We start from the raw sequence: 27,256 nt of genomic DNA, 5'->3' as shown, positions 1-27,256 counted from the left end.
ATAGTGCTCCCAACTCAAGGCTTCCCTCCATGGACTCCACTCCATCACTGGCTGTCCTGGGGGCTGTGGATAAGCCTGGCTGGGATATGAATCCGAGCTCCACTTCAAACCATTATGTGACTTTGGGTTGGTGCCCACCCCTCTCTGAGCCTCAGTTTCCTCATCTATCTATTGGGTTGATTCCCATCTCACAGCGCTGGCCCGTGGTTGATGCTCATTGGTGATCATGATTATCAACAGGAATAACTATTACCAATGAGGCAGCCCCTGCAGGGCCAGAGCTTGGGTTCTGGGTTCAAATCCCACATGACCCCTTAGATGCTGTGTGACTTTGCACAAGCAACACCACCTCTCTGGGCCCCACGCCTCATTAGACTGTTTACACAATGGAATGAGAATATATCAGCTCTCCAGGCCTCTGCCTGCCCCCTGGATGAGACAGGATAGACAGGGTCATGACAAAGACTCCACCACCGGCCGGGGTCAGACGACCTTCCTTTAATACAAAGTCGATATATCTACATACACAGAGGTGGGAAACCACCCAGCTGCTTCCATTTGAATAAACAGTGTTGAAAGCAGCGGCAGGTCTGCTCTTGTACAAAGAGGAAAACTTGCTTGCTCAGGGGTGGGGGTGGGAGATTTCATCTTTCTGTTTCTGCCCCCAAACTGCCCCGTAGTCCCGGGGGGGGGAAGGGTCCCTGATCCGGGGCAGCACACGGCCTCTCTCTCCCCGAAGAAGTGGGAGCCTCCCATTTTGTTCGGTCCTCCTCCTCGGGGTGGGAGACAGGGGGCTCAGGCTGTGGGGGGGGGGGGTCACTGCCATCTCCTCTGGGGCAGTGCCCACCCCGGTGGGCTCGAACCCGACGCTGGTGGGCCCAAGTCCCCCCACTGCCCCACCCTCAGAACGGTCCTTGATATGTCTGAGAATTGAATTTCAAAGCAAAAACAAACAAAAAAAGCATTAAAAAAAAAAAAAGAAGAAAGGAAACTAGGAGCAAAAGGTCCTATTCTTGAGCGAGGCACACCTTCAGACGGTAAGAAAAAGAAAAAAAAAAGCAAGCCACGGGGCAGGCTGAGCCGCACGCGCCTGCAGACACAGCCGCCACACGAACGTCTTCTACGGTGAAAAAATAGACTGCGGACAGAATAGGAATACGCCGTTTTTCTTTTTAAATTTGTTGACTGTCTTTTTTTTTTTTTTTTTTTTTCCTGTTTGTGTCTTCTTTTAAAAAAAATGAAAAAAAATACACTATTTAAAAAAAAGGAAATGTCACTGAATACAGTTACACTGAGTTTGAAAGAACGCTGAATCGTGCCCCCGGCCCGGCGCCCCCAGGCCACAGGGCAGGCGGGCGCCCCGGCGGGGGGAGGACGAGGGCCCAGGCCGCGGCCCCCGCCCCCCGCGGGGTCTGGGGAGAACCCCTGTTTGCTCACCGCCCCCCTCCCCCCACCCCGGAATCGCGGTTTTTTTTTGGAATCGGAAGGAAATGAGGAATGTGCCAAGTATCGAAGGCGGCGGCCGCTCCAGGGAGGTCGCTGGGGCCGCGCGGGGGCTCGAGGGGCCGCGTCGCCCCGGAGACCGAGCAGAAGCGCGGCGGCCGGGGCCCAGGCCTCGGGGCGCCCCCGGCACGGGAGGCACCGGCCGGCGGGGTCGGGCCGGGCCGACCTGGCTCTAGGTTGCATAGTGGTCAAAGCTCCCGAGGTACTCCAGCGCCGCCTGGTAGCAGAACTGGTACTCGTCCTGGGGGGTGGGGGAGGCGGGGGCTCCGTCAGTGCCTCTCCGGCTCCGAGGCCCCCCAGGGCTCCCGGTCGCCCTGGGAGAGCCTCGCTCCTTGACCCTGTGCCTATGCTAGACTCTCCACCTCCTCATCTCCCACAGGTCCTGCTCATCTTCTAGGACGTGGCCAGTTGGCCGCCACCTGCCACATCCCCCTGGGGGCGACGAGGCTGCGACTCCAGCTGTGTCTCCCCAGAAATGGGAGGGTTAGGAGGATTTTGTTGAAATGCCCAATGTGAATATGATGACGAAGTCCCTCCCCACTCTCGGCCTCCCTCAGGATCTGTGGCCTGTGTTGGGGTCCTGGCCGAGCTTGAACTTGCTGTGACTCAGCGGCCAGGACAGACCACCTCTGCCCACTCCGAGGGATGCTTCTCAGCTCTGCACTTCAGCTTACTCTTGTGTCTCAACCCCCTTCCGCCCACAGGGACCCAGAGCGTGAGCCCATCTCACAGAGGAGGAGACGGAAGCGTGAGGCTGGGCTCCACCTCCCGTCCCGCCCTCACCTCCGTCTGCACCATGGCCGGCCTCTGGGTCCGCAGCATCTTCACGGTCTGGAAGATGTCCACCACACCTTCGTACCGCATCCGCTCCAGCACGATGCTGAGCGTGATGAAGACGCCCGTCCTGCCCACGCCGGCACTGTCAGGGTGAGTGCGGCAGTTCAGGGCAGGGTTCTCAGGGGAACCCGACTTGACCACCCGATTCCTCAAGGATGAAGAGTCCAACCTGGACTGCCCTGAGGCTCAAGACCGTCCTTGTGAGGCCTCAGTTTCCCCAGCCGACCAATAGGCTGGGGCTTGGTGGAGAAGCTCACCTGCAGTGGACAGAGATGGGGCCATCCTGGCCGAACTGTTCCTTGGTCTTGTGCACTTGACCGATGAAGTCGATGAAGCCCTCCCCCGACTTTGGCACGCCCTGTTCCGGCCAGTCCGTGAACTGGAACTGCCGGACGGTCCGGGACTGGCCATCCTGGGAAGGAGAGATAGCCTGGTCTTGCTACAGAGGTCAGCGGCAGCCACAGTTGTTTCCCCGCCCCAGCCAAGCTCCAGTCCCTTCTCCATCCTTCCCCAGCCTCAGCCCCATTTTCCGCCATCTACCCTGATAGCCCATTGTCCAGCACCATCTTTCATTGGGATGTTCCAATCTTATCTTTCACCACCCAAGGATGCCAGGACCATCCTCCTCACCATCCTCTAACTTCACTGAACAGTGACACCATTTCACATGGCCACTGTCCACACCCCCACCACCCATCTGTTCCCCTCTCCACATCTCCAGTCCCATCCACCACGACTGAAGTAACATCCAACACCACTGTTGTCCGCCATCTTCCATCCTCCACCACTGACTACTGACCATCTTTTATTGCCCACCCAATGGCGCGATCTTCCACCAGCCAACACTGGAATCTCATCAGCTTCTACCAAGTGCTACCCAACATTGTTATCTCCTATCCTTTGCCATCCACTTCTGGTAACACACAATCCTTGACCATCTGATGATGCCACCTTCCACTGACTTCCTCCATCCCCACCACTCAACCATCCTTCTCTCCAACCCCGTCTTCCCACTACCCAGCAGTGCCATCCAGCATCATTGCTCTCTGCCATCTTCCATTCATCATGACCCAATGGTATTATTTTCCACCATTCATCTCTAGTAATTCATCACCCTTCTCCATCTAAGGACCATCTTCTACTGACAATTTTCATCCTCCTTCATTCATCATTTACCGCTTTCCAGTCACATTCTCTACATCAAAATGGTGACTTCCAGTGCTACACTCTTACCCTGATGGCCTCCATCCTCCACCATCTAACACTTCCTTTCTCCAATCCCACCTTCCTCTATCTTGTACCATCAACAGCACTGTCTACTACCATGGATCATTGACTAGTCATCACTCTTTACTACTTAAAGTCATTTCCCATTGATTTTCCCCACCTGCCACTGGCCAAACACCTGCTCTCTGTAGTCTCATCTTCCTCCATCCATTGCTGGTAACACATCACATTTTACCAACCCATAGTACCTTGTTCTACTGGTATTCTCCATCCTGTTATCCATGCATTCCCATATCCAATCCCACCTTCCTCCCATCCAATGCCATCCTTGTTTAACAGCCTCTACCACCCAACACCAACATCTTCCCCTGATTCTCTAATCCCACATGCCACCAGTCCAATGGCGCCATCCTGCACTATCCAAGCTGGATGACCAGCGATGCTTTACCACCCACGGGCGACATCCTGACTGTCGTTCCCCATCAACTCACCCGTGAGTCTCCAATCCTCTCCTCCATCGCTGACTCTGACCGCCGTCACCCAGCGAGGCCACCTTTAGTCTTCACCTGTTCCCATCCAGTACCTGCCCTCCTCCCATCAGCCAACACCACCGCCCTCCACTGAGCCTTCACCAGCCAACGCTGTCCACTCTTCACTCGCATCTTGCCCGACACAGCGGTGCCAATTCCTACTAGCCAATCTTCACCGTTCACCCCTCTTTTCCAATCTACAGCTCCAGTTTCCACCAGCTCTCCTCCACCAGGCTTTCAGCCCTCTGGCTGTATCCCCCATGGGTTGTCGCTTCCAGGGGAATGCCCACATTCGTTCCCTCTTACGTGATCGCCTCGGGCCACGTTCCCTGGTGAGCGGTGTTACACGCACGCCAGCGGGGTTGCTGTGGGGTCATGGACATGGCCCTCGCTTCTGCCCACCTGATGTTGGCTCGTGATTGGCCAACTCACTCGTCTTGCACCCAAACCCCAATGCTTACTCCTCCCCCTGGGTCTTTGCTTCCACCCTCAATTAGCGAAGCCCTCTCCAGACCACTAGGGGAACGTTGAGTAGCCTGTAGGGTCCAGCCTGGGTTTTGGTCCAAACTCACCCGGGCGTCTGTGACCTTAAACTCGCGCAGGATGTACTGAGGCATATTGTATTCCGCCATCGGATCCACCACGAAGTACTGGTAGCGGGCGGAGCGCTCGGCCGGCCAGTACTGGTGACACTTCTCCTGTTGCGGGGATGGCAGCTGTGGTCAGCCCCATCCCGGGCCGGGCCCCCGCCCCACCCTGCCCCCCGCGGCCCCCCGCTGCCCCCCGCTCACCCGGCCCATCTCCCGCAGCTTGGTCAGCATCACCACGATGGTCGAGTTGTTCTCCCACAGCATGCGCCAGAAGTCCTCCGTGCTTTCGGCCAGCGGCCCCTGCGTGGCGATGTAGGCCTTCTGCTGCCTGCAGGGCGGGGTGTGCGAATCCAGGGTCACCCCCTCCCTGTCCTGTTCAGCTCTCTAAATGACCTCGTTTCGCACGTGGAGAAACCCTCAGCCTCAGGATACTTTTCAACTCCTTGAAGGAGCTGCGGGTCCGTCTGCTGACCTCTCCCGCCTTCCTCCTCCACCTCCCTCGAGAGCTATTAACTAATTGCCATAGTTCGCATGGGCGGTACCCTAGTCCTGGAACACCCTCCCTTGGCCAGGGTTTCTCCCCCTCAGCACCACGGACATTCTGGGCTGGGGAATGCCACGTGATGGGGCACCACTCCCTGCACAGTGCTGAGCAGCTCCCCTGGCCTCGACCCACTAGAGCCCAGGTCCTTCCCACCTCCCTCCCATTTTGACAATCAAAAATGTCCTTAGACTCTGCTAAACGTCCCCTGGGCGGCAGAGTTCCCCAGGCTGAGAACCTCTGAGGGAGAAGAGCCAGTAGAGCCATGCTGCGGACAGCAGCCATCGGTTAAACACACGTCGGAGACTCCTTCCACCTCAGGGCGGTGTGGGGCTGGCAGTGTCTGTCTAGCTCTCTCCCACGCAAGACTAGAGGCCCCCCGAGGGCAGGGCTGGGGCCTTCTGCGGCCCCAGCATGGCCCAGCAACGGCCGGGGGTAGGGTACCTGTAACCATCGATGAAGCTGGCGTTGATGTAGTCGGAGCCCTCCACGCCCCGGATGGGCTGCAGGCAGACCCGTGTGCTCTCGTAGGGCATGATGTTTACCAGGCGGTTCTTGAACTTGTTACAAGGCAGGTTGGCACTGATGAAGCGGGACGTGTGGGCTTTGGAGTTGGCCAGCCGCTGTAGGGTCGAGGGGGCAGGGGGCTGCCGTCAGGACAGCCTCCAGCGGATGGGGGGTAGGCTGCTTTGCCCAGGGCTGGAGAGGGCTGTGCGAGTTCCTCCAGAGCACTAATGATGGGGTGGCACGCAGGGGGATGCCAGGCCCCGTCCTCTGGTCCCCCGCCCCGCCCACAGCAGTCTCCCCCTCCTCCACTGTCCCACCTTGAACTCAAGCTCCATGCCGGTGACATGCTCGCCGGGCTCCACCTGGGCCAGCTTCTGGATGTAGGCGTAGAGGCTGCGGGCAGGCACCTCCGTGTTGCCGCAGCCCACGGCCTCCAGCAGGGCCTCGTGGATGAAGCTGTACTGGTCCTCGGTCTGCACCATGTAGTTGCGCTGGGACCGCATGAGCGTCACGTGGCCGTACACGTCCACCGTCTTCTCGGGCTTGATGCGCTCCAGCATGGCGTCGATGACGATAAAGCAGCCCGTGCGGCCCACGCCAGCGCTGCGGAGGCAGGCCCGGCCGTCAGGGGCCGCCCGGGCGGGAGAGGCGGGGTGCAGGCAGGAGTCGCGAGCGGAGGACAGGGCCAGGTGTACCTGCAGTGGACCACGATGGGGCCGGCGTCCGGCGGGTTGCAGGTCTTGACTCTCCGCAGGAAAGCCAGGAATGGCGTCGGGTACTCGGGCACCCCGTGGTCCGGCCACGCCGTGAACTGGAACTGGCGGACCTCACGTTTCTCGCTGGAGCCGTTCTGGGGGCCACAGGGACACTGCCTGTCACCGCAGCCCACCGCCCACGTGTGGGGGCCCAGGTTCAAATCTCTAGACCAACACGGCCGTGGGTGCCTGCCTCGGGTGTCTGGCTGCCCCGGACATGGGGGTGTCTCTGCCTGTGAGGCATCTCGTACTCCGTGCAGCCGGCACTGCCCCCACTTTCTCCTGAACCCGTCGCACCCATTTCAGCTGGTGGCAGCTATGTCCTTCCAGGCACTTGCCAGAATTTAGGAGTCACCTTGACTCCCCTCCCCCACCCTCCTACATCCAACACATCAACAGGGACCCTCAGCTCTGCCTTCAAAGTCTATCCGAAGCCCATTTCTCTCTCACTCCTTCGATGGTGACCACCCGGGTCCAGCCCCATCATCACCCATCCAGACCAGAGCAGCCACCTCCACCCTGGTCCCCAGGCGCCCTTCCTCCCCCAAAAGTCTATTCCCCTCACAGCACCCAGAGGGCACCAGTGAGCACCGGAGCCAGGCCCTGCCCCTCCTCTGCCCACAGTCCTCCCTGGGGTAAAAGCCCAAGTCTCCCCTGCAGCCCGCAAGGTCCTGCACCATCTGCCCCTGCCCCTCCCTGCCCTCACCTTCTACGCTCTCTCTCACTCAGCTCTAGCCACACAGGACTCCTCACTATTACGAAAACACCCCAGGTACAGTCTTGCCCCAGGGCCTTTGCACAGGCTGTGCCGTCCGCCTGGAATGCTGCTCCCCCAGATCTCCTCATAGCTCCCATCCTCACCAACTCCAGGTCCCCCACTACATACCCTACTCTTCTGTTTTACTTTTATGCATCAGGTTTCCTGTCACTTCACACGTGCACTGACCGCATCTTGTCCGTTACAAGACTATAAGCCTCACAAGAGCGAGGCGTTTTATCTGCCTTGGTCCCTGCCGTGTCCTGGCACCCGTGTCAGGGTCTGACACACAGTGTGCGCTTAGTATGTGAATGAACTGAAAACTCTTGCTCCCTCTTATCCATCTGCTCCGTTTTCTGGCACCCGAGCCAGCTGTGTGCTTAATGTTGAGACAGGACCTGGCTGGCTGTCAGGAGCACACGGTGGTGCCAGGAGCACCTCCCCTCCCCATCATGACAATAAAAAGTACCCCGACATTGCCAGACGTCCCCTGGATGGCAAATGCCCCAACTGAGAACCACCGCTGGCACCGTGTTATGGACAGCAGCCATCAGTTAGATACGTCTCAGAAGAGTCCCTCGGCCCCAGCCCCGACTGCCCACTGTCTTCCGTCCAAGGCTGGAGGCCACTTGAGGGCATGGCTGAGGTCACAAGCCTAGGCTGGGTGAGGCCAGAGGGCAAAGACCTGGGGGGTGACTAGTGGCAAAGGGACAACAGATTCATTGCTAAATTGGACTCCGCTGGTTTGTCCTACCGCTGGTCTGGAGACAAGAGCTGTTCCATCCGAGTCTCACTGTCCCCTTCCGTGACGTGGGCCACAGGACAATGTGGTCAGCCTGGGTCAACGTGTTTGGTTTCTTCTAACTCAAGGGGAGCTCCCAGGGCAGAAGCTGGGGTCCTCGTCTTCCTCCTCCACCCCCATCACCCCTCCTGCAGCCCCCAGTCCGCACCTGGGGCCCTACCTTGTGCAGGGAGAAGGTCCGCACACAGAACGTGGCCAGCTCGATGGTGTCCAGCAGCGTGACCTGGATGAAGCCGTAAGTCTCCGTGCCCCTGTTGGGCCAGTACTGATCACATTTGATCTGGACCGGGTGAGAGAACGGAAGTGAGCGTGGGCACGGGGCTGGCCAGGGGCTTGGGGGCTACAGGGTCCAGGCCTCACCCGTGATTTCTCCTCTAGCCGTGTCATCATGACAATGGTAGCGGAGCGCTGCTCCCACACCATACGCCAGAAGTCACCAAAGGTCTCGGGCAGCGGCCCCTGCGTGGCGATGTAGGCGTTCTGCCGCCGGTAGCCATCCACGTAGTTGGCGTTGATGTAATCGCTGCCCACGATGCCTGCGGCCGGGGTGAGAGGCCAGAGATCACTGGGGGCACTCTGTCCTCCTGGGCTGGTTCCACCAGGCCCACCACTTCCTGGAAGCCCTCCTGGACTGCTCCAATCTATCCCCAAGGGTATCGTGGAGCGTATGCTTCATGGTTTCTCCCCCTTAGCACTATTGCCACTGGGGGCCAGAGCATTCTGTGACCTGTGGGGACCATCCTGTCCACTGTAGGGTATTGAGCTGCATCCTTGGCCTCTACCCTCTCACGAACACTCCACCCCTTCTTCCAAGTTGTAGCAATAAAAATGTCATCAGACACTATCAAATGTCCCAAGTGGTGGAATTACTCTGAGAATCACTGATGTACAGGAACAGATAGAAAAATGGAATGGACAGCGGCCATCAGTTAAATACGTATCTAAAAATTCCTGGTGGCTTCTGGCTGGAGTTGGACCAGGCCTGTGACCAGAATCAGGCCTGTTTCCCCACCAGCCCCCTAGCCAGTACACTCTGGCCTCGCCCTGTGGCCAAGAGGCGGCCTGGGGTCTACGAGCTCTCTGTGGAATGAGGAAGAGTGGGATGGAGGCTGGGCCCCGCGCGCTACCTTCGATGGGCTGGAGGATGACGCGAGAGTGGTCGTAGGCGATGACGTTGGCATAGCGGTTCTTGGGCTTGTTCACCTCCAGGTTGGAGTGTTCCCACGTGAACTGCTGGCCCGGGTCGATGGACTGTGGGCAAAGGGAGGTGGAGGGTGTCAAGGTGGGGCTTCTGCAGGCTCAGGAGGGTGGGGGGGAACAGCTCACCTCATACTCCTGGGAGAGCTTGAGGCTGTCGTTGGCCTTGAGGCGTTCCGTGTGCTCCGCCATGTCCGCGATGGGGATGGGTGGGTGGCTGAGCATGCCTGCGGGCAGAGCAGACCCGACGGCGGCCGGTCACTCGGGGGCCAGCCCTGGGGCCAGGGGATGAGGGGTGCTCTATAGTGTGAGTCTGCGATGGACGAGCTGTGGTTAGAGGGAGTGGCAGGGGGCGGGGACCCCAGGCCTGTGGGTCTGGAGGAGCAGCATAGGGGCTGCAGCCCCTGGCTGAGCCCTGCTCCCAGGGCTTCCCCTCCCTAGTCCCCCTCCACCAGTTGGGGACGCAGGGGCTGGGGAAGGGTCGCCCTGCAGGACTTCAAGCTCCTAGTGCCTCGTGGCAAGAAGCAGGCAGGTGACACAGAAATGAAGAAGCAGATGCAGCTGGCTGGGCCTTCAGAAATATGTTCCCGGGGTGGGGGCAGGAGGCTGATACTCCTTTCGACCCCTCTGGGACCAGAGGGACTGAAAAGTCCTCTGCTAGGTGGGGCTGAAGGATTGGGAGGGGAGACACAGGGTGTGTGTGTGTTGGATGGTTGGAGGTTTCCCCATCTGTCCATGCACCTGCCCCAGGCGCATGAGCTCCTGACCTTGGAGGGTTCATTTTCTCATCTGGTAAATAACAGTGATGCCCCTTATCTTCGGAGTCCCCAGGTGGGTGGCTGGAAGTAGTGGGGTGGTCCTGGCTCTTTCCTCCCGATACCCGGGCCTGCCAGATCCCTCCCTCTCCTGGGGCCGGGCAGCCAGGCATGCGCTCACCCACTCACTCAGCAGCTACAGTGATGGCCCCACGCCGACACCAGAGTACCAGTGTTAAACCAACACAAGATTTGCAAAATTGACTGGTAAAGAGCTGTTGTTCTGAGTCCCTGCCACCCTGGGGGCTCCCTGAGGGCCTACATTTAAGGGGCCTGAGGCTGGTGTCTGACCAGTGGATGGGCTCCCGCTCTCATGTGCGGACATGTCTCACCTCCATTCCTGACCCCAGCCCTCCCCTCTGCTCCACACGCAGTCACAACCTGTGCCCTAAGGGCCCTGCGGACCAGACCCCCACCCCCCTCGAGAAGCCAGCGCAGGACAGGCGGGCAGAGAGAGGAGGTGGGATGGCGAAACCACGGGTGAAAACAAACGGGCGAAAGGAAGCCGAGAACAGAGACACAGGAACTAACTTTCAAAGTGAAACCCCGGCTCCCTGAGGGGGCTGCTGAGGTCTGAATCTGCAGAAACAGCAAACAATAAATAAATGAAAACAGGCGGGGAGCCCACCTCCCCACGCCCCTCGCTGGGTGCACGCACAGCGGCCGGCGGACAGACGCAGAGGGCAGAGCGACTCCAGCACTGAGGGACACACGGCTGCCCCAGCCCCGGCCCCAGCCCCAGCCAGGGAGCCTGCAGCAGCTGCAGTGTGTCCCTGTGACTGGACATCAGCCAGTCCTGATTCTCAGCTGTGACTTTGGAAAGATATCAAAGCTTCAAGTTCTTCTATCAATATGTCCCCACAGACCGACCTGGACTTGGGTCCCCTGTTGGGGTCAGCAGAGGGGATTTTGGAACAGATGCAGGGTGGTGAGGGAGAAGCTTGAGGGCAGGGGAAGGACGTATGGGCCCATGCCATGAGCTTTACGGAGGACAGCGGCCATCAGTTAGACATACACGTTTAAAATTCTCATTTGGGTGGAAACAGAATGGACCTAAGCTAGTCCAGAAACAGAAGAGAGAAGGGAGTATGTCAGGGGTGCCAATGAGACCTTTGATGAGCTCTTAACGGAGAACTGCAGCCACCAGTTAAATAGAAATGATTGAAATTCTCTTTAGAATGAAACAGAACGAACACGAGACAGTCCAGCAACAGAAAAGAGAAAGAAACGTATTAGGAACAGCACGTTAGGCTATGCATGAGCCCTGCAGGAGGGCTGCAGGCATCAGTTAAACAGAAATGTTCAAAATCTCCACTTGGTTGGAAACAGAGTTAACAAGAACCAATTCAGAAACAGAAAGTGGAGACCGAGGCGTAGAGAGAGAGACAGATGTTACTATGCTGGGAGTTCACATGGAGGACGGCAGCCATGAGTTAAATGAAAAGTTCCTTGTTGGTCAGAAGCAGCTGGCCTGAGCCCGTTAAGCGGGAGGAGACGGGGGTGACGTGTGGGTCACTGTACGTGAAGATTCTTCAGGGCAAGACCCCGGTTCAGTTCTCCTACCAGGTATGGCAGGTGAATTGCTGAATCCTGTCAATCTACAGTGAACTCTGAAGTGGCAGGGAGCCCATGAGCATCTGTGGCCACGGAGGGGAGAGGGGCAAGGCGTGGTGGAGGCGGGTTTCTGTGCCTTGCCAGGGGCTCACCCCGGGCAGTGCGGGCAGAACCCTCACACCCACCACCGAGTGGCCGTAAGGCTCGAGGTGTGAGCAGCAGAGTTCTTTCTGCCAGAAGAAATGAAATAGAAAATTTCTATCTTTATTTTCAGATGTCCTTTAAGCTCCCAGAGAAGACAGCAACCACCAGTTTGAAACCAACTTTTCAAAAGCCTCCCTTGGATGTAAGCAGAACCAGCCCATGGCAGTTCCAAGCCCAGATCCACATCGGAATCTGGGGATCAGGAGTTGAGCTGCACCAGGCACGTTCGGTGGAGGCAGGTGGAGATCCACCGGGGTGCAAGCTTCCTCTCCCCGCGTTGCTGAGGTCCCTGGCAGCTGGGGCAAGCACATACCTGGTGTCTGGAAGTTAATGCGTCTCATTTCCACAGGGTCCTTGGGGTGGTGGGGGGCGAGGTCGGCATTGTTCAGTAGGCATTTGGTGCGGGGCTCTGAGTCCTTGCGTTTACTTCATGGGAGCAAGCAGAAGTCAGTGAGCTCCAGGGCGTGTCCAAAGACACACGGGCACATGCGTGAACATGCACGGGCGCCACACCCGTGTGACCCGGCTGGCAGCAAAGGGACCCTGTGTGCATGCGACTGAGGGGTCGGTCCCAGGACCATGCATAGACACACGGGTGATGGCTGGGGCAGCCAGGTGCCCCGTCACCCTACGGGCGCAGTGCCACCCCGGTCCCCCTCCCCGACCTCTAAAGGGCAGGACTGGTTCTCACCTGTCAGGCTTACTGCTCCCGAAAACAGATACAGGTAAAGAAGAGGGAAAAAGAAGACAGGTGAGGGTGTGCTGGCCTTAAAGGGTCTGCCGTGTGACTAGGTGGCTTTCTTGCCCTCTCTGAGCCTTGGCCTGCTCCAGAAAATGGCTAATCCTCCGGGCCTGGGTCTCCTGCACAGAGTAATGTCTCAGCCCTCCCCTTCTAAGCTAGGACGTGTTAAGCATGGTGACGACAATTACCGTCCAGAGGCAGCCTCCACCCCAAATCTTCCTGCTGAGTGGAGAGTGGGGCTTAACTGGGGTCAAATCACTGGCCAGGCTGGAACCCCACCCTGCCATTTTCCAGGCTGTGTGACTTTGATAAAGTCTCTAAACCTCTCTGAGCCCTGCTTTCCCTGTCTGTACCATAGAAGGGTTCTGTGATAATCTCCTGAGACGACCCTTCCTTGGGTCTTTCCCCCACCTTTTCTAGGAAGCCCTCCCTCCTGTCAAGTGGGGGAGTGCAGGGGGCTCACTTCTTGTAGAGCAAGATGGCAATCACGATGCAGATGATGAAGACCACCGCCAGCACGGGCCCGATCACCCAGATGAGCCCCTCCTCGCCGTCCACGATGGGCTGGGGGTCTGGGTTATCCAGCTGGAAGGGGTCTGAGAAGGGGCTGGCCGCAAATGTCTGCAGGAAGGGGGTGGGGGGACCTCCGTCAGTGCCCATCCTCCTCACGGTGGCCAGATGGCTCTTCCTCAGATAGAAATCTATGTCCATCCCTACTCTAAACCCTCTGAGAGCTCCCAAGAGCCCTGACCCTGGTGCCTGCGCAGCCTGGCCCTTGCTAACCTTCTCTCTCCCCATTCCCCACTCTGTTCCAACCGCTCTGAAATTCTTTCTGTTCCTCCTGCACCCTTAGGCCTTTGCACATGCAAAAGCTGGGGTGCTTTTTCTTTACTAAACTCCTGCACATCTGTCAAAGCCCCAGTTCCAAAGTCCTTTCCTCTCAAAAGTCTTCCCCTTGGGATTCCCTCAACCCCAAGTCCTTCCCTCTGCCAGCTCTGACCACAGGGAGCTGGGAGGATCTGTGTCTGGCTGTGAGGTCAGGGCCCTGCGGACCGAGGCCACTCTGGGGCCTGCCTCACTCGGCAGGTGTGGCTGGATGTGGGCAGACGCCATTTGGGACTTACAGGCTCGCTCTTCTGCAGCACGGCAAGCACAAAGAGAACATATCTGTGGCCAGGCTCCAGGCCCCTGTTGTCAAAGCCACCATACTGCTTCTGGTCGCCGGGATGGAAGGTGGGTGGCAACACTGAGAAGCGAGCCGCGATATAGGGCCGGGGCACCTCCAGCTGGCGGGAGTGCCGCAGGCTGCGCCGTTGCAGCCGTGCAATGTCTTGGATCAGCTGTGGGAACAGAGGTGTGGGCTGCTCAGCACCTGACTGGGAGCAGCTGGGCTCACGAAAGCTGGGACATGTCCAGTGGTTGGGCCCCAGACCCTTACCTCCTCCAGGTCCATATCCTCTGGGCTGCCCAGCGGGGTCAGGAACTGACCGCCACGAGACTTACGTAGTGGCACCATTACAATGAAGTAGTTCCTATCAAAAGATAAAAGTCATGGGAGGCTGTCTACAGGCATGAAAAAGGGATGCTATCTGGGGCTGAGTTGGGGAGCCACCCCCTCGAGATCTTCCCCTCTGCTCAATGAGTAGATGGCCCCAATCACATGCACCTATAGTTCCTGATTCAAACCTCCAGGCTTTTGATTATTCTATACTTTTTGCCTAGAAAGCTTACCCCGTGCAATTCCAGTTGACCCTTCAACAACATAGAAGTTTGTTGTTGGTTTTTTTGTTGGGGATGGGTGGAATTAGGTTTGTTTATTTTCAGTGGAGGTAGTTGGGATTGAGCCCAGGACCTCGTGCAGGGGCATGCACTCTACCACTGAGCTACACCCTCCTCCCCAATAACACAGGGGTCAGGGGGGCTGACCCTCTATGCAGTCAAATCCATGTGTAAGTACAGTTGGCCCTCTGTGTCTGTGGTCCTCCATTTGTGGATTCAACCAACCATGGATCAAGTATTTGTTGAAAAAAATCTGAATATAAGTGGATCCATGCAGTTCAAGGGTCAAATGTATAGGTCTCGAACTCTTATACATCCTTCAAAGCCCCAGCTCCCATGCCCACACATTCTTGTAACCCTTGATTTTCTCTGCTTCCCAGAGTCTTCCTCTCTCACTAGTGACTCTGGTGCCTCTCACTGCCACACCATTGGAGCTGAGAGTGTCTGTTTCCAGCTGTCTCTTCAACAGTCTGGGAACCCAGAACCAGTAGAAGGTCAGGCACATGGGAGTGTCAAGGAATGCTGGAGGAGCAGACATAAGGCCGCATTTAGCGATGACACCTAAAAGCAGCACTGGATCTTCAGGGCAACTACTCGAGATAGGTTGTGATCTCTATTTCACAGGCGGGAAAACTGAGGCACTGAGAGGTCAAGAGGCTAGCCCCAGTCACATAGCTGGCTAATGGTGGTGTGCAAAATCCCTGGGGTGGGCTGAACGTACTGGACGGGCACGGGGCTCTGGCCATCGGGCAGATACACCACAATGAAGCCGTCAGAGTCAGGCTTGGGGGTCACGCTGGGCTTGGAGCTGAGCAGGTTGAAGGCAGTCCAGGCGGTGACTGTCTGCTGGAGGCCGCCCAGGCTGCTGCCGCGGTTGGTCAGCACGAAGTTGTAAAAGGTGTTGGGCTTGAGGTGCGTGATGAGCTTCTTGGTGGTGCGGCCGTCCACATCCAGCGTGAGCCCATTGTACTGGATCTGAGGGCCAGGGTTGGCTCAGTGGGGCTCAGGGCTGAGCCTCAGTCCCACCAACTGTGACCCCAGGCAGAGCCCTAATGCCAGCTGAAGCCTGAGCCCACTCAGCTGTGAGCACAGTGCAGCCCAGCCCCCGGACCAGGCCTAGACTCCAGCCTAAGCCCTGACCCCGGCTGACCCCGCCCCTGACTCGGTGGGAGGCCGCACCTTGTAGGGCGTCGGGGAGTTGTAGTTGTCGGGGAACTCCCAGCTGAGCAGGACTGACGTCTTCATGATCATCTTCACCTTAAAGTTCTTGGGTGAGACTGTGCCAGGCAGCGGCGAGCGGGAGAAAGCAGAAGAGAGGCCCCGTGAGCGCTGGGGGCAGCACGGGCGGACGGGGTGGGGTGGGGCGGCCCAGGCACTCCCTGTCATCCGCTGTGCACATGGCCTTACTGCCTGGCCCTGGCCCGGCCCTGCCTGGCCCTGTCCCAAGTCCCTGCTGCGGGAGACGGCGCAGCTGCAGAGAGAAGGCGGAGGCGGAAGAGGGAAGGGGGACGGGTCGGGGGGCGGCGGTGGGGGCGGCGGTGCCACCGAGGCACGTCCCACCTTTGCCAACACCGGAGCCTCAGGGTCTGGACTTGCCTGGAGCGTCCACGAGGAAGCAGAAAAGTGACCACTTACCTGGGCGGGGGAGAGGGAGGGGGCTGGGGTGGGGGCAGGCGCGAGGCCCAGCCCGGCTCTGGTGCGGGGGTCACCGCGCGCCTACCTTGGTCCCGCAGGAACGTCCGGTAGCGGACGGGGGGGCTGTAGGGGCCGGGGCCCCGGCGCGTGTGGGCCCGCACTTGGAGGTCATAGGCCGTGTCGGGCTTGAGGCCCTGCAGCGTGAGCACGTTCTCGGCGCCCGGCTCGGCCGCCGCTGGCAGCTCGGTCTCTCGGGCGGGGCCCAGGGCACCGGCCTCCCGCACGGCTACCGTGTACTTGACAATGGCCCCGTTGCGCTCGGCAGGCACGGGCGGCAGCCAGCGGAGTAGGACGGTGCCGGCTGAGGCGTTGCCGGCCGCCTCGAGGATCTGCGGGTGGCCGCGGGGGGTGTCCTCTGGGATGCTCAGGACCTCGGCCGCCTCCTCGCCCAGGCCGCCTCGGCTCCGGGCCGCCAGCCGGAACACGTACGTGGCCCCCTTGTGTACGCCTGATGCTGTGTAGTGGTCCTCGGTGGGCGGGAACTCTAGTGTGGCCAGAGGTGACGAGTCCTCGCGGCCGAACTGCAGGCGGTAGCCCAGCACCTGGTCCTCGAAGGTGCCGGCTGGGGGCTCCCAGCGTGCCAGCAGGCTGCCCTCGGGGGTCTGCTGCACCGACAGGGTGGGGCGGCCCAGCACTGCGGGAGACACGGGACAGGTGTTAGGGCCACAGGACCAACCCCCAGCCCAGGAGCACACAGTGGGGTTACTATTTTCAAAAGTGGTCTTGGGAAGGCCTCACTCAGAAGCAAAGACTTGAAGGAGGAAAGGGAGGGAGTTGCAGGGAGGTCTGGAAGGAACAGTGATTCAGGAAGAGGGACCAGCCAGTGCAAAGGCCCTGAGGTGGAATCGTGCTGGGTGAGTGCAAGGAATGGAGAGGAAGCAGGGGACTCAGAGGACCCAATAAAGGAAAACATCCACAGACATCATGGCAGGCCCTCATCTATGTACTTCCTCCCTTGAGTTATTTATTCGCCCCTTGCCTCCTGCTGGCACATGATTAGTATCCATGGACTGTAAGAGTGTCCAAAACCCTGCCTCTACCCCATGGTTCTCAACCGTCTGTGTAGTAATCAATGTGTCAAGGTCCTGAGAAGTCTGGCTACACATGAAACCATGTTTCTCCACTGCAGGCCTTATCAGGACCTTTAATGGAATATGCTATGAAATCATTAGTGTACACAGCAGGTTCTGCTTAGCAAGCATGACTTCTTATGCAATGTGCCTGAGAAAGGAGGGAGCAATCCTGGGAAGCGTCCTGGAGGAGGTGACGTGGGTGCTGGAGGCTGGAGGACAGACTAGGCAGGCAAAGGGAACAGTATGGGCAGGGGCTGGCAGCAGTGTAGAGGAGTGCTGTGTCCAGCTGGGAGGCCCTGAACATCAGGCTATATTGTCAGAGGTGCAGCACGAAGGGTGCAGGAAGTGGACAGAGGCCACAAGGGTCCTTCTTTGCTCCTTGAACACTCCAAGCTTGTGACTCCCCCTTGAGTCTCTGGGCTGTGCCCTCTGCCTGGAAGACCTTCTCTTTACATTTCCATGGCTGACTCTCTCTCTCCTCACTCAGCTAAGTTTGGCTGGGGGAAAAACAGCCTCTTGTGACTGATGGGAGGGACCCAGAGGGGCCAGAAGGGGAAACTGAGGCAAGGCTACCAGGAGAGGCAGCTCCTGGTGCAGCGGGGAGGCAGCACACCATCCTGAAATGACAACCCACTTGGGGTGATCAGAGCTGGGATGGGGGAAGCAAGGGGTGCTGTCAGGCGGAAGGGACGCAGAGAGGACACCTGGCCCAGACTGTGGGATGGGGGGGTGGGGAAGGCTCCCCGAGGAGGTGCAGACTAAACAAAGACCCAAAGGATGCTGAGGAGACAGCCAGCCCGGAGAAGGGTATCCGGGCAGAGGGAACAGGAGGCAGAGTCGGCTGTTAAAGGTTTCCGTCTGGCTGAAGCTGAGTGGGGCTGGACCACGCTGGGTCTGAACAACCTCTCGAGTAGCCCCTACACCTCTGTTCTCCCTGTTTCTCCTGCCTGATGCACCCTCTCCCCACGTGGGCTCTGGAACTCTGCAGGGACACTCTGGGGGCCAAGGGCATAGGAGGGTCACCTACCTGCTCCTTTGGTCACTACCACCTTGGGTTTGCTGCGAGCGCCATCGCCTTTCATGGTGTAGGCGGCTACCGTGATGGAATAGGCAGTCTCAGGCTGCAGGTTTGTGATGACCATCTCCTGTGGGCAGGGGTGGGGGGGGTCAGTGATGCAACCAGGGCTGCCCACCCTCCTCCCCATGCTAGGGACAAGCAAGGGGGACGCAGGGCCCAGTCCACGGGCAGAGACGTGCACCTGAGCTCATGCACAGATCCCAACATGTAACACGTCCAGGCTGAGATGGGCACACGTGGCCTGACACCTGTCACGGCTTCCCCTGGACCAGCACAGTCCCTTCCTTTCCCACACTTGCCCCCATCTGGCCTCCCTAAAGTGACCACCAGAGAGCGCCTGTGAGCACCTGAGTCAGGTCCGAACTCTCTTGCTCATAGCCCTCCACTCCACCCCCAAGGCCCTACACAACCTGCCCCACCTGCCTGCCCTCCCCTTCTCCCTCGCTCACTCTGCTCCAGCCACACAGGCCTCCTCTCTATTCCTCCTAAACACCAGCCACAGTCCTGCCTCAGGGCCTTTGCACTGGCTGTCCCTCCAGCCTCCACTATACCCACTGGTGTGCTAGAGATTCCTTATAACAACTCTCAGAAGCCCACAATTAAATTTTTAGAAAATCTGTGAGCCAGTTACTAAATACAACTGTTATTAAAAATTAAACTATGCAAATGATCAAATAATAGTAAAAACAAAGGTAACAAGTGCTCAAACCCAACCCTTCCTAATTATTTTGCCACCTTTACTATTAGTTATGTCTCCAGATTATTCTGTCTCTTGTATCTGTGTGACAGAAACACTCTGCAATGATGAGCTACCACAAATCTGGTGGGTGGCTTGAAATCGACACGGTGGGAGTATTACACCCTGGAAAACGGCAGATGCTACCAGTCAGGACTGTGCTCCCCGCCGGACAGCTGACTGTTCATTTACACCACTGCCTCTGCCCCGTCTCCACCAGAGCTGGAACTAGGCCTGAATTTGTGCTTTTTTCCAATTAAAGCATCCCTGTCCCCTGGACCGTGACCCCTAGGAAGGCAGGCACAGGCCTGTCTCGGTCACCATCGTGCCCGCAGCACCTGGCACAGGCTCTATGTATAGCAGGTGCTCAGTAAATCACTGCTTGTTCAGTGAGTGACAAAGCTCCCGACCTTCACACAGTCACACGTGTGCCCATGTCCCCATGCATGCACACCCGCACACCCGCACACCCACACACCCAGCATGCCTGGGAGCTGTGGGGTGGCCCCAGGTCAGGAGCACAAGGTGGGAGGACAGGATGCATGAACAGAGGGTCTCCTGCACCTGAGCCTCCCATTCAGTCTTCCCAGGGTCTTGGTGGGTGGGAGGGACTGAGCCGGAGCCCCATGGGAACCTTCCCCCCAGACTCGGGGTGCGGAAGAGGCAGAACTACAGGAGTGGGTGGGGCCACATCAGACTTAGGGCTCTCAGAAGAGCCTGTGGCCTCCATTTTAGGGGCAGAAAGACAGCCCAGAGAGAAGCAGCAACTTGCCCGAAGTCACACAGCAATCCTGACTCTGGTTCAGGGCCTCCCAAGAAAGCTTGGAGGGGTGGAAACAGTAGTCCTGCACACCTCCTTTCCCACCTGGTGCCCACTGACCCCTCTCATCATGCCAGGCCTGAATGAAAGGATACTTTTTGGCCTGAGAGAGAAATTTAGAGGTCAGGGAAGGCTGTGCTGGGTGACCAAAAGGCTGGAAAGTGACTGTTCTGATCTGCCAGGCCTGGGTCCAGCAGAGGAGGCTGTAGGAAAGGCCTTCCAGGCTGTGTGACAGCTTGGGCAAGGATGTTGGGGAGAAGACCGCAGCAAGCCTGGGGAAGGGAAGTGCGGAGGCATGAGGCCAACGGAGTCCCGGGGGCCATTCAGGTAAGAGGGCTAATGGATACCTCTGGGGACCCAGCAGGTGCCCATTTGCCTGATGCAAAACTGAGACTTCAAGGTCCAAGAGGTAAGTGCGTGCGCATCGGGGGCCCAGGGGAGGAGACCCTTTTACAAGCGGCGTGCAGGGGCGGGGGTGACACAGCACTGCACGGCCCGCAGGAAAAGCACTGGAAGTGGCACTACTTACATATTCAGCTGTGTCGTCCATCTCCCACTGAGCGCGGGAGGAGGCGGCAGGGGAGAGAGGAGGAGGTGAGCGGAGTAGCCAGAGAGAAAGAAAGAGAGAAGCAGAGAGGGGGCAGGAGTGCAGGGACCCAGGCCCCGCCCCAAACCCACGCCCCGCCCCGAGCCCCGCCCACCTGGGCATCGGCCAGCATGATGTCCTTGATGCGCGGCGGCCCTCGGGCCTCAGCGCCCTCCATGCGCACGTAGTGGACCTGGTAGCCGCGGATCTGGCCGTGCTGCCGGCCGGGCGCGGGCGAGCGCCACAGCACGCGAATGGCCGTGGCGTTGAGCGCCTCCGCCTCCACCTTCCGCGGCGGCGCGCTGGGCACTGGCGGGGGGACGGGAGGGGCGGGCGGGGCCGTTACTGGGGCGCCCAGCCCCGCCCCGGGCAGCGCCACTGCCCGATGCCAGGGTGCCAAGGGACTGCTGGTTAACTGGGCGCTCTGAGCGCTCACCACAGGCCGGGAGGGAGTACCTCCTTCACGCCTCCCACAGCCCGGGAGGGGCCCCTGACGGCATACCCCACTTAGACACGCGCGACTTAGGTCCCCCGGAGCCTAGCCACCTGCCAGGGCCGCGCATGCCCCAGCTAAGAGCTTTAGCCACACTGCCTCTATCCTCACAGCACCCCTTCCAGATAGGAGCTCTTATGCTTTATATATAAAGGGGAAACTGAGGCACAAAGAGTGGATTCCATGATCACAGGGTTATTAAGAGGCAAAGCTGGGATGTTAACCCAGTTCAGCTGCAAACTCCTATACATTCCAGTGTGCAGCCAGCCCACTTTGCACTGGGCCTTTTTCTCAGCCTGTCCCCAGCTCAGAGCCCTTGCCACCCCCGCCACCCCCTCCCACCCCAAGGTCTGGCATGAAGACCGGCCTCATTTCTTCCCCACGCTCAGGACAAAATGTGGGCTGCCAACTGAACCTTCCAGGCCAATGGCTCAGAAAGCAATTGGTCTAGGTTCCTGGGACTAAGAGGTTGGAATCTTACTGGGGAAGCTGCTTGCTTCATGTCTCCCCATGCCCTCGGCTTCTACTGCGTGACCAGCGCCTTGAAACTTTCTACCTCAAAATCAGCCACAGTGGGAATATTTACACCACAGAAATTGGCCGGTGCTTACAAATCAGTCTCCGTCCCCCAGTGAGCTGCTTGTTAACCGTTATCAGCGGGCAATCTAACTCCTTTCTAGGTAGCATGGCTCAGTCCCAAGCAGCTCCAAACCCCGACATTATCCCAAGAGTCTAAAAACCGGGTTTCGGGCGTCAGGGACCATAATCTTGTTGCAAGTGCTGCTTGCTGTTGCTTACACTCTGTTTCCATGGTTTCCACCACTGGACCAAAATTTAGGGCTGCCAGCTTAACTTCCCAGGCCCAAGGCTCAGAGAGAGAATGCAGCCCAGAAAGGTCTAGAATGGAGAGTTCCGAGATCAAGGAGCCAGGGGTGGCTTGGGGAGGCTGCCTGCTGCGTGCCTCCCTCTCCTGCTTGTGGCTTCTACCTTTTGACCACCAGCCAGCCCCATCTTTCAGGGACAGAAGGCTCCAAAGTGGGGCCCAGGCTGGGGCCTGCGGGGTCCCCAGGACAGGGCCAGTGCTTACCGTCCTCGTCGGTGCGGACGACCACGGGCGAGCTCTCGGGCCCTGGTCCCACCTCTGTGTGAGCGACAGCCGTGATGCGGTACTCCGTCCACTTGTCCAACGCCTCCAGCAGGATCTGAGTGGTGGTCGGGGGGATGCCGTTCACCTCCTTGGGTTGCGGGTCCTCCGAGCCCAGCGGTCGGTAGCGGACGCTATAGCTCACCAGGGCCCCGTTGTGCGTTTCCGGCGGCGGCGGGCGCCAACTTACCAAAATGGCCGTGGAGCGCGTGCTGACACATTTAACGTCTTGAGGGGGGGCTGACGGTTCTATTGGAGGGGGGAGAACGTGGGGGTGGGGAAGGGAGGCGGGATGGGTGGGGAGGGGGTGGGGAAACAAAAGATGGGAAAGAGAAAATAAAAAAGAAGATGATAACAAACAAAACAGAACCAAACCAAAGAGAAGTCGAACCCAAAAGAAGCGGGTGTCAACCAAAGGTGAAATGGGCGGGTGGGCAGGTGGGTGGGGATGGCGGCCGGGAGGGCTGGCCAAGAACGCTGCACTCATGGTACAGGGCTGCACTTGGCACACAGTAGGTCTTAGGCAGAGGGTAGCTATGGTCCCCATGGAGCACAGACGTGTGTGCCATGCATCATGCCAAGCAGAAGAGCAGTAAAAGCCCCATTTACTGGCACCTACTATGTGCCAGGCATGGTGCCAAGGGCGTCACAGAATAACGGCAAATGTACTTATTTATTGAGCACCTACTGTGTGCTAGGCACTGTGCCAGAAGAATGGCAACAAAAGCCTCATTTATTGGGCACCTATGTGCCGGGCATGGTGCCAGAGGCTTTACAGGGTAACAGTAAAAGCATCTATTGAGCCCCTTCTACATGCCAAACACCATGCCAAGGGCTTCAAAGAATTACAGTAAGTGTACTTAATACAGAACACCTACTGTGTGCCAGGTACAGCACCAGGGATGGAGTAATAGTAAACACTGGTTTCCTGACTATCAACTGTGTGCCAGGGGAAGGGCAGTGCAAGCCCCATTTATTGGGCACTTACTATCTGCTAGGCACATCGCTGAGCACTTTCTAGGTTAACAATAAGAGCACCTATTTACTGAATACCTGTACTGCCAGGGACCCTGGAGGGCACACAGTGGTTACTTCAACCAGGACCACCCCCTTGCCCTTACCTGCAAAGAAAATAATGCTTGTGTCTCGAGCACCTACTGTGTGCCAGTCAGCATGCCAAAGGCTGTATACAGTAATAGTAAAAGTCCCTGTGTATTGGCCACCTACTGTGTTGGCACCCGGCCAGGGCTTTACAGATACAGGTAGGTACATATTTAGCACCTACTGTGTGCCATAGTTTTTACAGATCATAGTTCTTCTGTTTGGAGCCCCTACTGTGCACCTAGCACCACACTAAGCCCAATACAGATCAACAGCAAGGCTCATTTGCTGAGCACCTACTGTGGGCTGGTCATCGTAATAGCCCCCTGAAGATAACAGCAGCAGCTGCCTAGTGCATGCCAGGCACCGTGCTGAGGCCTTTATGAGCTAACAGCACTGGTCCCCACATACCAGCACCTGTGTGCCAGCCACTGTGCTGGAGGCTTTACTGAAAAAGAGTAACAGTTCCCACATATTAAATACCTACTATGTGCTAGGTACTGTACTGAGGGCCCTGTCAAACATTAATAGGTCCCATTTTTAAGCACCTACTGTGTGTCAGGCACTGTTTTTACTGGGTAACAGCAATAGCCTCCCCATTTAAAGCACCTACTATGTGTCAAACACTGCTAAGAGCTTTATTGGATAACAGTAGTAGTCCCCATGTATTAAGCACCTACTATGTGCTAATGACCTTATATTAAAAAGGTAATAGTTCTTACTAAGCACCTACTATTTACACAGTGCCAAGAAACTTGCAGATGACAGCTCCATGTTTTGAGCAAAAACTGCGTGCCTGAAACCATGCTAGGCCCTTCCAGACTGACAGTGGCTCCCAGTTGAGCACCTACTATGTGCAGAGCACCAGGCCAACATCTTTAAAGTGCCACTTACTGGACAATAACATATGCCAGGCACCATGCCAAGGGCTGCAGATAATAATCACAGCCTCTGTGTTTCAGAGACCTACTGTGTGCCCGACACCAGGTTAAGCTTGTTACAAACGACTAAGAGCTTTCAATCATGGAGTGCCGACTGTATGTCCAGCACCGTGCTGATCCAGTTTAGACTGAAAACAGCAGCTGCGTTTATGGAACACCTACTGTGTGGCAGGCAGCACACCAAGCGCTTTGTTAAATAACAGTGTTATCTTCCTACACATTAAGCACCGTGTGTGTTAAGGGCTTTATGGACCATCAGTAATAGTCTCTGTATGTTGAGTGCCCACTAAGGGCCAGGCCCTGTGTTCTGGGCGTTACCAACAGTAAACCTCATATTCTGTGCACATTCTGCACACTAGCACCCTAGGCCCTCTACAGACTCAAAATGCAGCTCACTGGCTATGCCTTGTTTAATTCGAACGACCCACCTTGGTGGCCAGAACTAGTATCTCCTACCCCTACACCATGTTATAGGCAGTGAAACGATTTTCAAAGCTCCCCTGGTTTGCCTGGCATTCTTTCATCATTGGTAGTGTACCTACTGGGTGCCAGGTCCCACTCATCCTGGATGCTCACCTCCCATTTTACAGGTGAGGAAACTGAGGCCCAGAAAAGGCAAGTGGCCTGCCCAAGGGCCTGTGGCGAGAGCCAGGATTTGAAGCTGGGCTCAGCTGCTGTCTATGGGCTGCCTTGCTTGAGGCAGGGAATTCAGGCCTCAGCCTGTGCCTTCATCAGCTCAGGCCAATTGAGGATGGCTGGAGCCAAACCCCCTCAAATGCCCATGACCCTAGAGCCCGCCTCGCCTGGAAGGAAGCTCAGAGAGGTCACTGGCCTTGCTTGAGGTTAAGGCACACAGAACCTTCACCATCATACCAGCCCTATTTATTCACTGAGTATGTGTCTACAGAGAACTTACTACATGCACACCCCACAGTAGGTTCTAGGACCCCGAGATGAATTAGAGGCCCCTGTTGTCAAAACCTCTAGGCTACCTGACTCCAGAGGCTATTCCAATGGCTTACTGCAACCAGAATGACTCTCTGGCCTCACTTCAAGTGAAACACTGGAGTTCTGGATTCTGAAACCAGACACTTAGGGGTCCTCACCCCCATTTCTTGACCAGCCACCCCAACCAAAAGTAGCTGGGGGGAATCAGGCAGGAGAGGAAAAACCAATCGAGGAATGTGCCAGAAGGAATGGATTCGCTGAAAAAAAGGGGGGATAAAATAAAACCAAAACCATAATAAAAGAAGAAACGATGATGGTGATGATGATGAGAAAAACCATAATAAAAGAAAGAAAGACGCCTTCCAGAAAACTCCCAGTCTGGTTACCTACCTTCCACTCTTCAACTGCTAACTTAAAAGACTTTCTTACGAGGGAGGGAATGGCGGAGCGCTGAGCTACAAGGCCAGACCGAGCTCTGGGTGGGTCTCCGGATGCAAGCTGGCGCGCAGCCCTGCTCAGGCCCCAGTGTGGGCATGCCGCAGTTCCGGGCTGGCACTGACGAGGCGGGAAGGTGGGACGGTGTCTGGGGAGACCCACGGCTGAGTGGTCTGGCCTCCACCTACCCTTGAGTTCAGCCTAAGAAGCCCACACTCCCCGGGGGGATACGCCTGGCCCTGAGTCTTGACTGCCAGTTCTCTCGGGCCCCTCCCGTCTCGGGTTGCGAAGTGGGGAGTCCCTTCTCCCTCACTCCCTGTCCTGGGCCGCCCCAGAGGTTCACGTGGCTGGGCCAAAGCCGCTTTCTTGACGACCTTGGAGGCCGCCGCCTTCACAATCCGGCCCAACCTGCGTGGTATCTCGGAGGAGGTGGGGTGGGCGTAGATGCACACAGAGATGTGTGTGTGCAGGGGCGGGGTTCCGATTCCTGGTTCCTGGACAGGCATGCCTCTTGGCAGCAACGGAGAGTTGAGGGGGCTGAATTTGGGCTCCGGACTGTCTGCACAGCCCAGAGCTGATGGACACATGGGCCACAGGCTAGGGGACACGCAGGGTGGGCCGTTTTTGTGAACCCACTGGAGACCAGCGCGTACTCACCTTTGCGGCACCTGTGCCGGTCTCTCACGTGGCCGCCCAAGCCACAGGACACCCTCACTGATCGCCTCACGCACAAACACGCCTGGAGCTGCGGAGCGCTCGGCTCGGCCCCGGCAGGTAGGGGGAGGAGGGTAGGGGGCCGGGGGTGGCAGGCAGAGGTGGGTGCTGTGTCTCCGAGGCCCTTGATCCCAGCAGCTCAGACACCCCGGCCCGGGTTGCTCTCACTCTCGACTGACCCGTGATCCCCTGTGTACACACGCCCGGGGGGGCTTGAAGGTCTGGACACCAAGGCAGCTTCCGGAACAAGGCCTGGGGTGGCTGCCCCGAGACTGACTGAGCAGGAGGTGGGGAGGAGAGGAGGGCTGCGGCGGCTGCCACGCCGGCCAGGCTGAGCAGAGAGGACCGAGCAGAGGGAGGAGGGGGAGGCAGGGAGGCTGCGGGAGGGGAGGCCTGCTTTGGGCCTGAGCTCAGAGCAGGCAGGGAGGGCGGAGCGGGGCGGGGCCACGGTGTGGCCCAGAGCCAGCTGCAGTGTTCTGGTCAAAGGGGGACTTTTTGTGACGGGGGGGGGGGGGGGGCCAGGCAGGCACAGCGAAGAACTTCAGGAATTCGAGAGCCCTGTGTTTGGGGAACCCTGAGCTCCCCCCCAGATCCTCACTCCCCCCGCCCCAGCCAAGGGCCATCTGGGGAGGGAAGCGTCTCTGAGCCCTCTGCTCTCTGGGAAGGATGGGGCGCGGGCTGTGACAGCCTCACGGACCCCTCAAAACGCCTGTGGAATGGGCGCAATGTGGCCATTCCACTGGCCCCGGATCCGGGAGAAGCCGAGGAGAGGAGGTCCCATCAGCCTCCACTCCCCAACGGCGGGGGAAGCTGGCCTCGGCGGGGCCCCACAGGCCAGCCCCTCACTGCACCGGCGGGGGAACCGCGGCGCCGCCGCGCGGGTGCACGCGGCCGAGGCGGAGGGCCGAGGCGGACGGGCCGGGGCGCCCCCCACCCCTGCGGCAGCCCCGGCCAGGCCCCCCCCCGCGGCGCAGGGCGGGCTCCGCGAGACACCTACTGGACTGCAGCGTGCGCTGCCGCACCACCGAGGTGAAGGCGCCCAGGCCCTGCGGGGAGCGCGCCGCCAGGCGGAAGGCGTACTCCGTGTTGGGCTTGAGGTCGTCCACCACGAAGGTCGTGGCCGGGTCGAAGGTCCTCCCGACCTGGGGACGG

General features: G+C 58.2%; 1 protein-coding gene across 1 annotated transcript in view; it reads right to left on the bottom strand.

The window, feature by feature from the left end:
* Positions 1-483: 483 nt before the first annotated feature.
* Positions 484-27,256, bottom strand: part of PTPRS (protein tyrosine phosphatase receptor type S) — a 66,400-nt gene continuing 39,627 nt past the window's right edge. Inside the window, exons 10-34 of the mRNA XM_074351024.1 lie at positions 27,102-27,246; positions 21,909-22,214; positions 20,444-20,637; positions 18,136-18,253; positions 16,061-16,669; positions 15,520-15,617; positions 15,062-15,315; positions 14,000-14,093; positions 13,686-13,901; positions 13,025-13,182; positions 12,511-12,522; positions 12,133-12,245; positions 10,593-10,640; positions 9,376-9,473; positions 9,177-9,300; positions 8,410-8,585; positions 8,210-8,329; positions 6,431-6,585; positions 6,053-6,338; positions 5,673-5,851; positions 4,889-5,015; positions 4,670-4,795; positions 2,598-2,752; positions 2,287-2,422; positions 484-1,744 (exon numbers count right to left, since the gene is read on the bottom strand). Coding sequence (XP_074207125.1) covers positions 1,676-1,744; positions 2,287-2,422; positions 2,598-2,752; positions 4,670-4,795; positions 4,889-5,015; positions 5,673-5,851; positions 6,053-6,338; positions 6,431-6,585; positions 8,210-8,329; positions 8,410-8,585; positions 9,177-9,300; positions 9,376-9,473; positions 10,593-10,640; positions 12,133-12,245; positions 12,511-12,522; positions 13,025-13,182; positions 13,686-13,901; positions 14,000-14,093; positions 15,062-15,315; positions 15,520-15,617; positions 16,061-16,669; positions 18,136-18,253; positions 20,444-20,637; positions 21,909-22,214; positions 27,102-27,246 — 4,116 coding nt within the window. The 3' untranslated portion in view covers positions 484-1,675. The remainder of the gene's footprint in view (positions 1,745-2,286; positions 2,423-2,597; positions 2,753-4,669; positions 4,796-4,888; positions 5,016-5,672; positions 5,852-6,052; positions 6,339-6,430; positions 6,586-8,209; positions 8,330-8,409; positions 8,586-9,176; positions 9,301-9,375; positions 9,474-10,592; positions 10,641-12,132; positions 12,246-12,510; positions 12,523-13,024; positions 13,183-13,685; positions 13,902-13,999; positions 14,094-15,061; positions 15,316-15,519; positions 15,618-16,060; positions 16,670-18,135; positions 18,254-20,443; positions 20,638-21,908; positions 22,215-27,101; positions 27,247-27,256) is intronic.

Source organism: Camelus bactrianus, chromosome 22, assembly GCF_048773025.1.
Source record: "Camelus bactrianus isolate YW-2024 breed Bactrian camel chromosome 22, ASM4877302v1, whole genome shotgun sequence".
Classification (NCBI taxonomy): domain Eukaryota; kingdom Metazoa; phylum Chordata; class Mammalia; order Artiodactyla; family Camelidae; genus Camelus; species Camelus bactrianus.
This window is presented reverse-complemented; position numbering and strand designations above follow the sequence as displayed.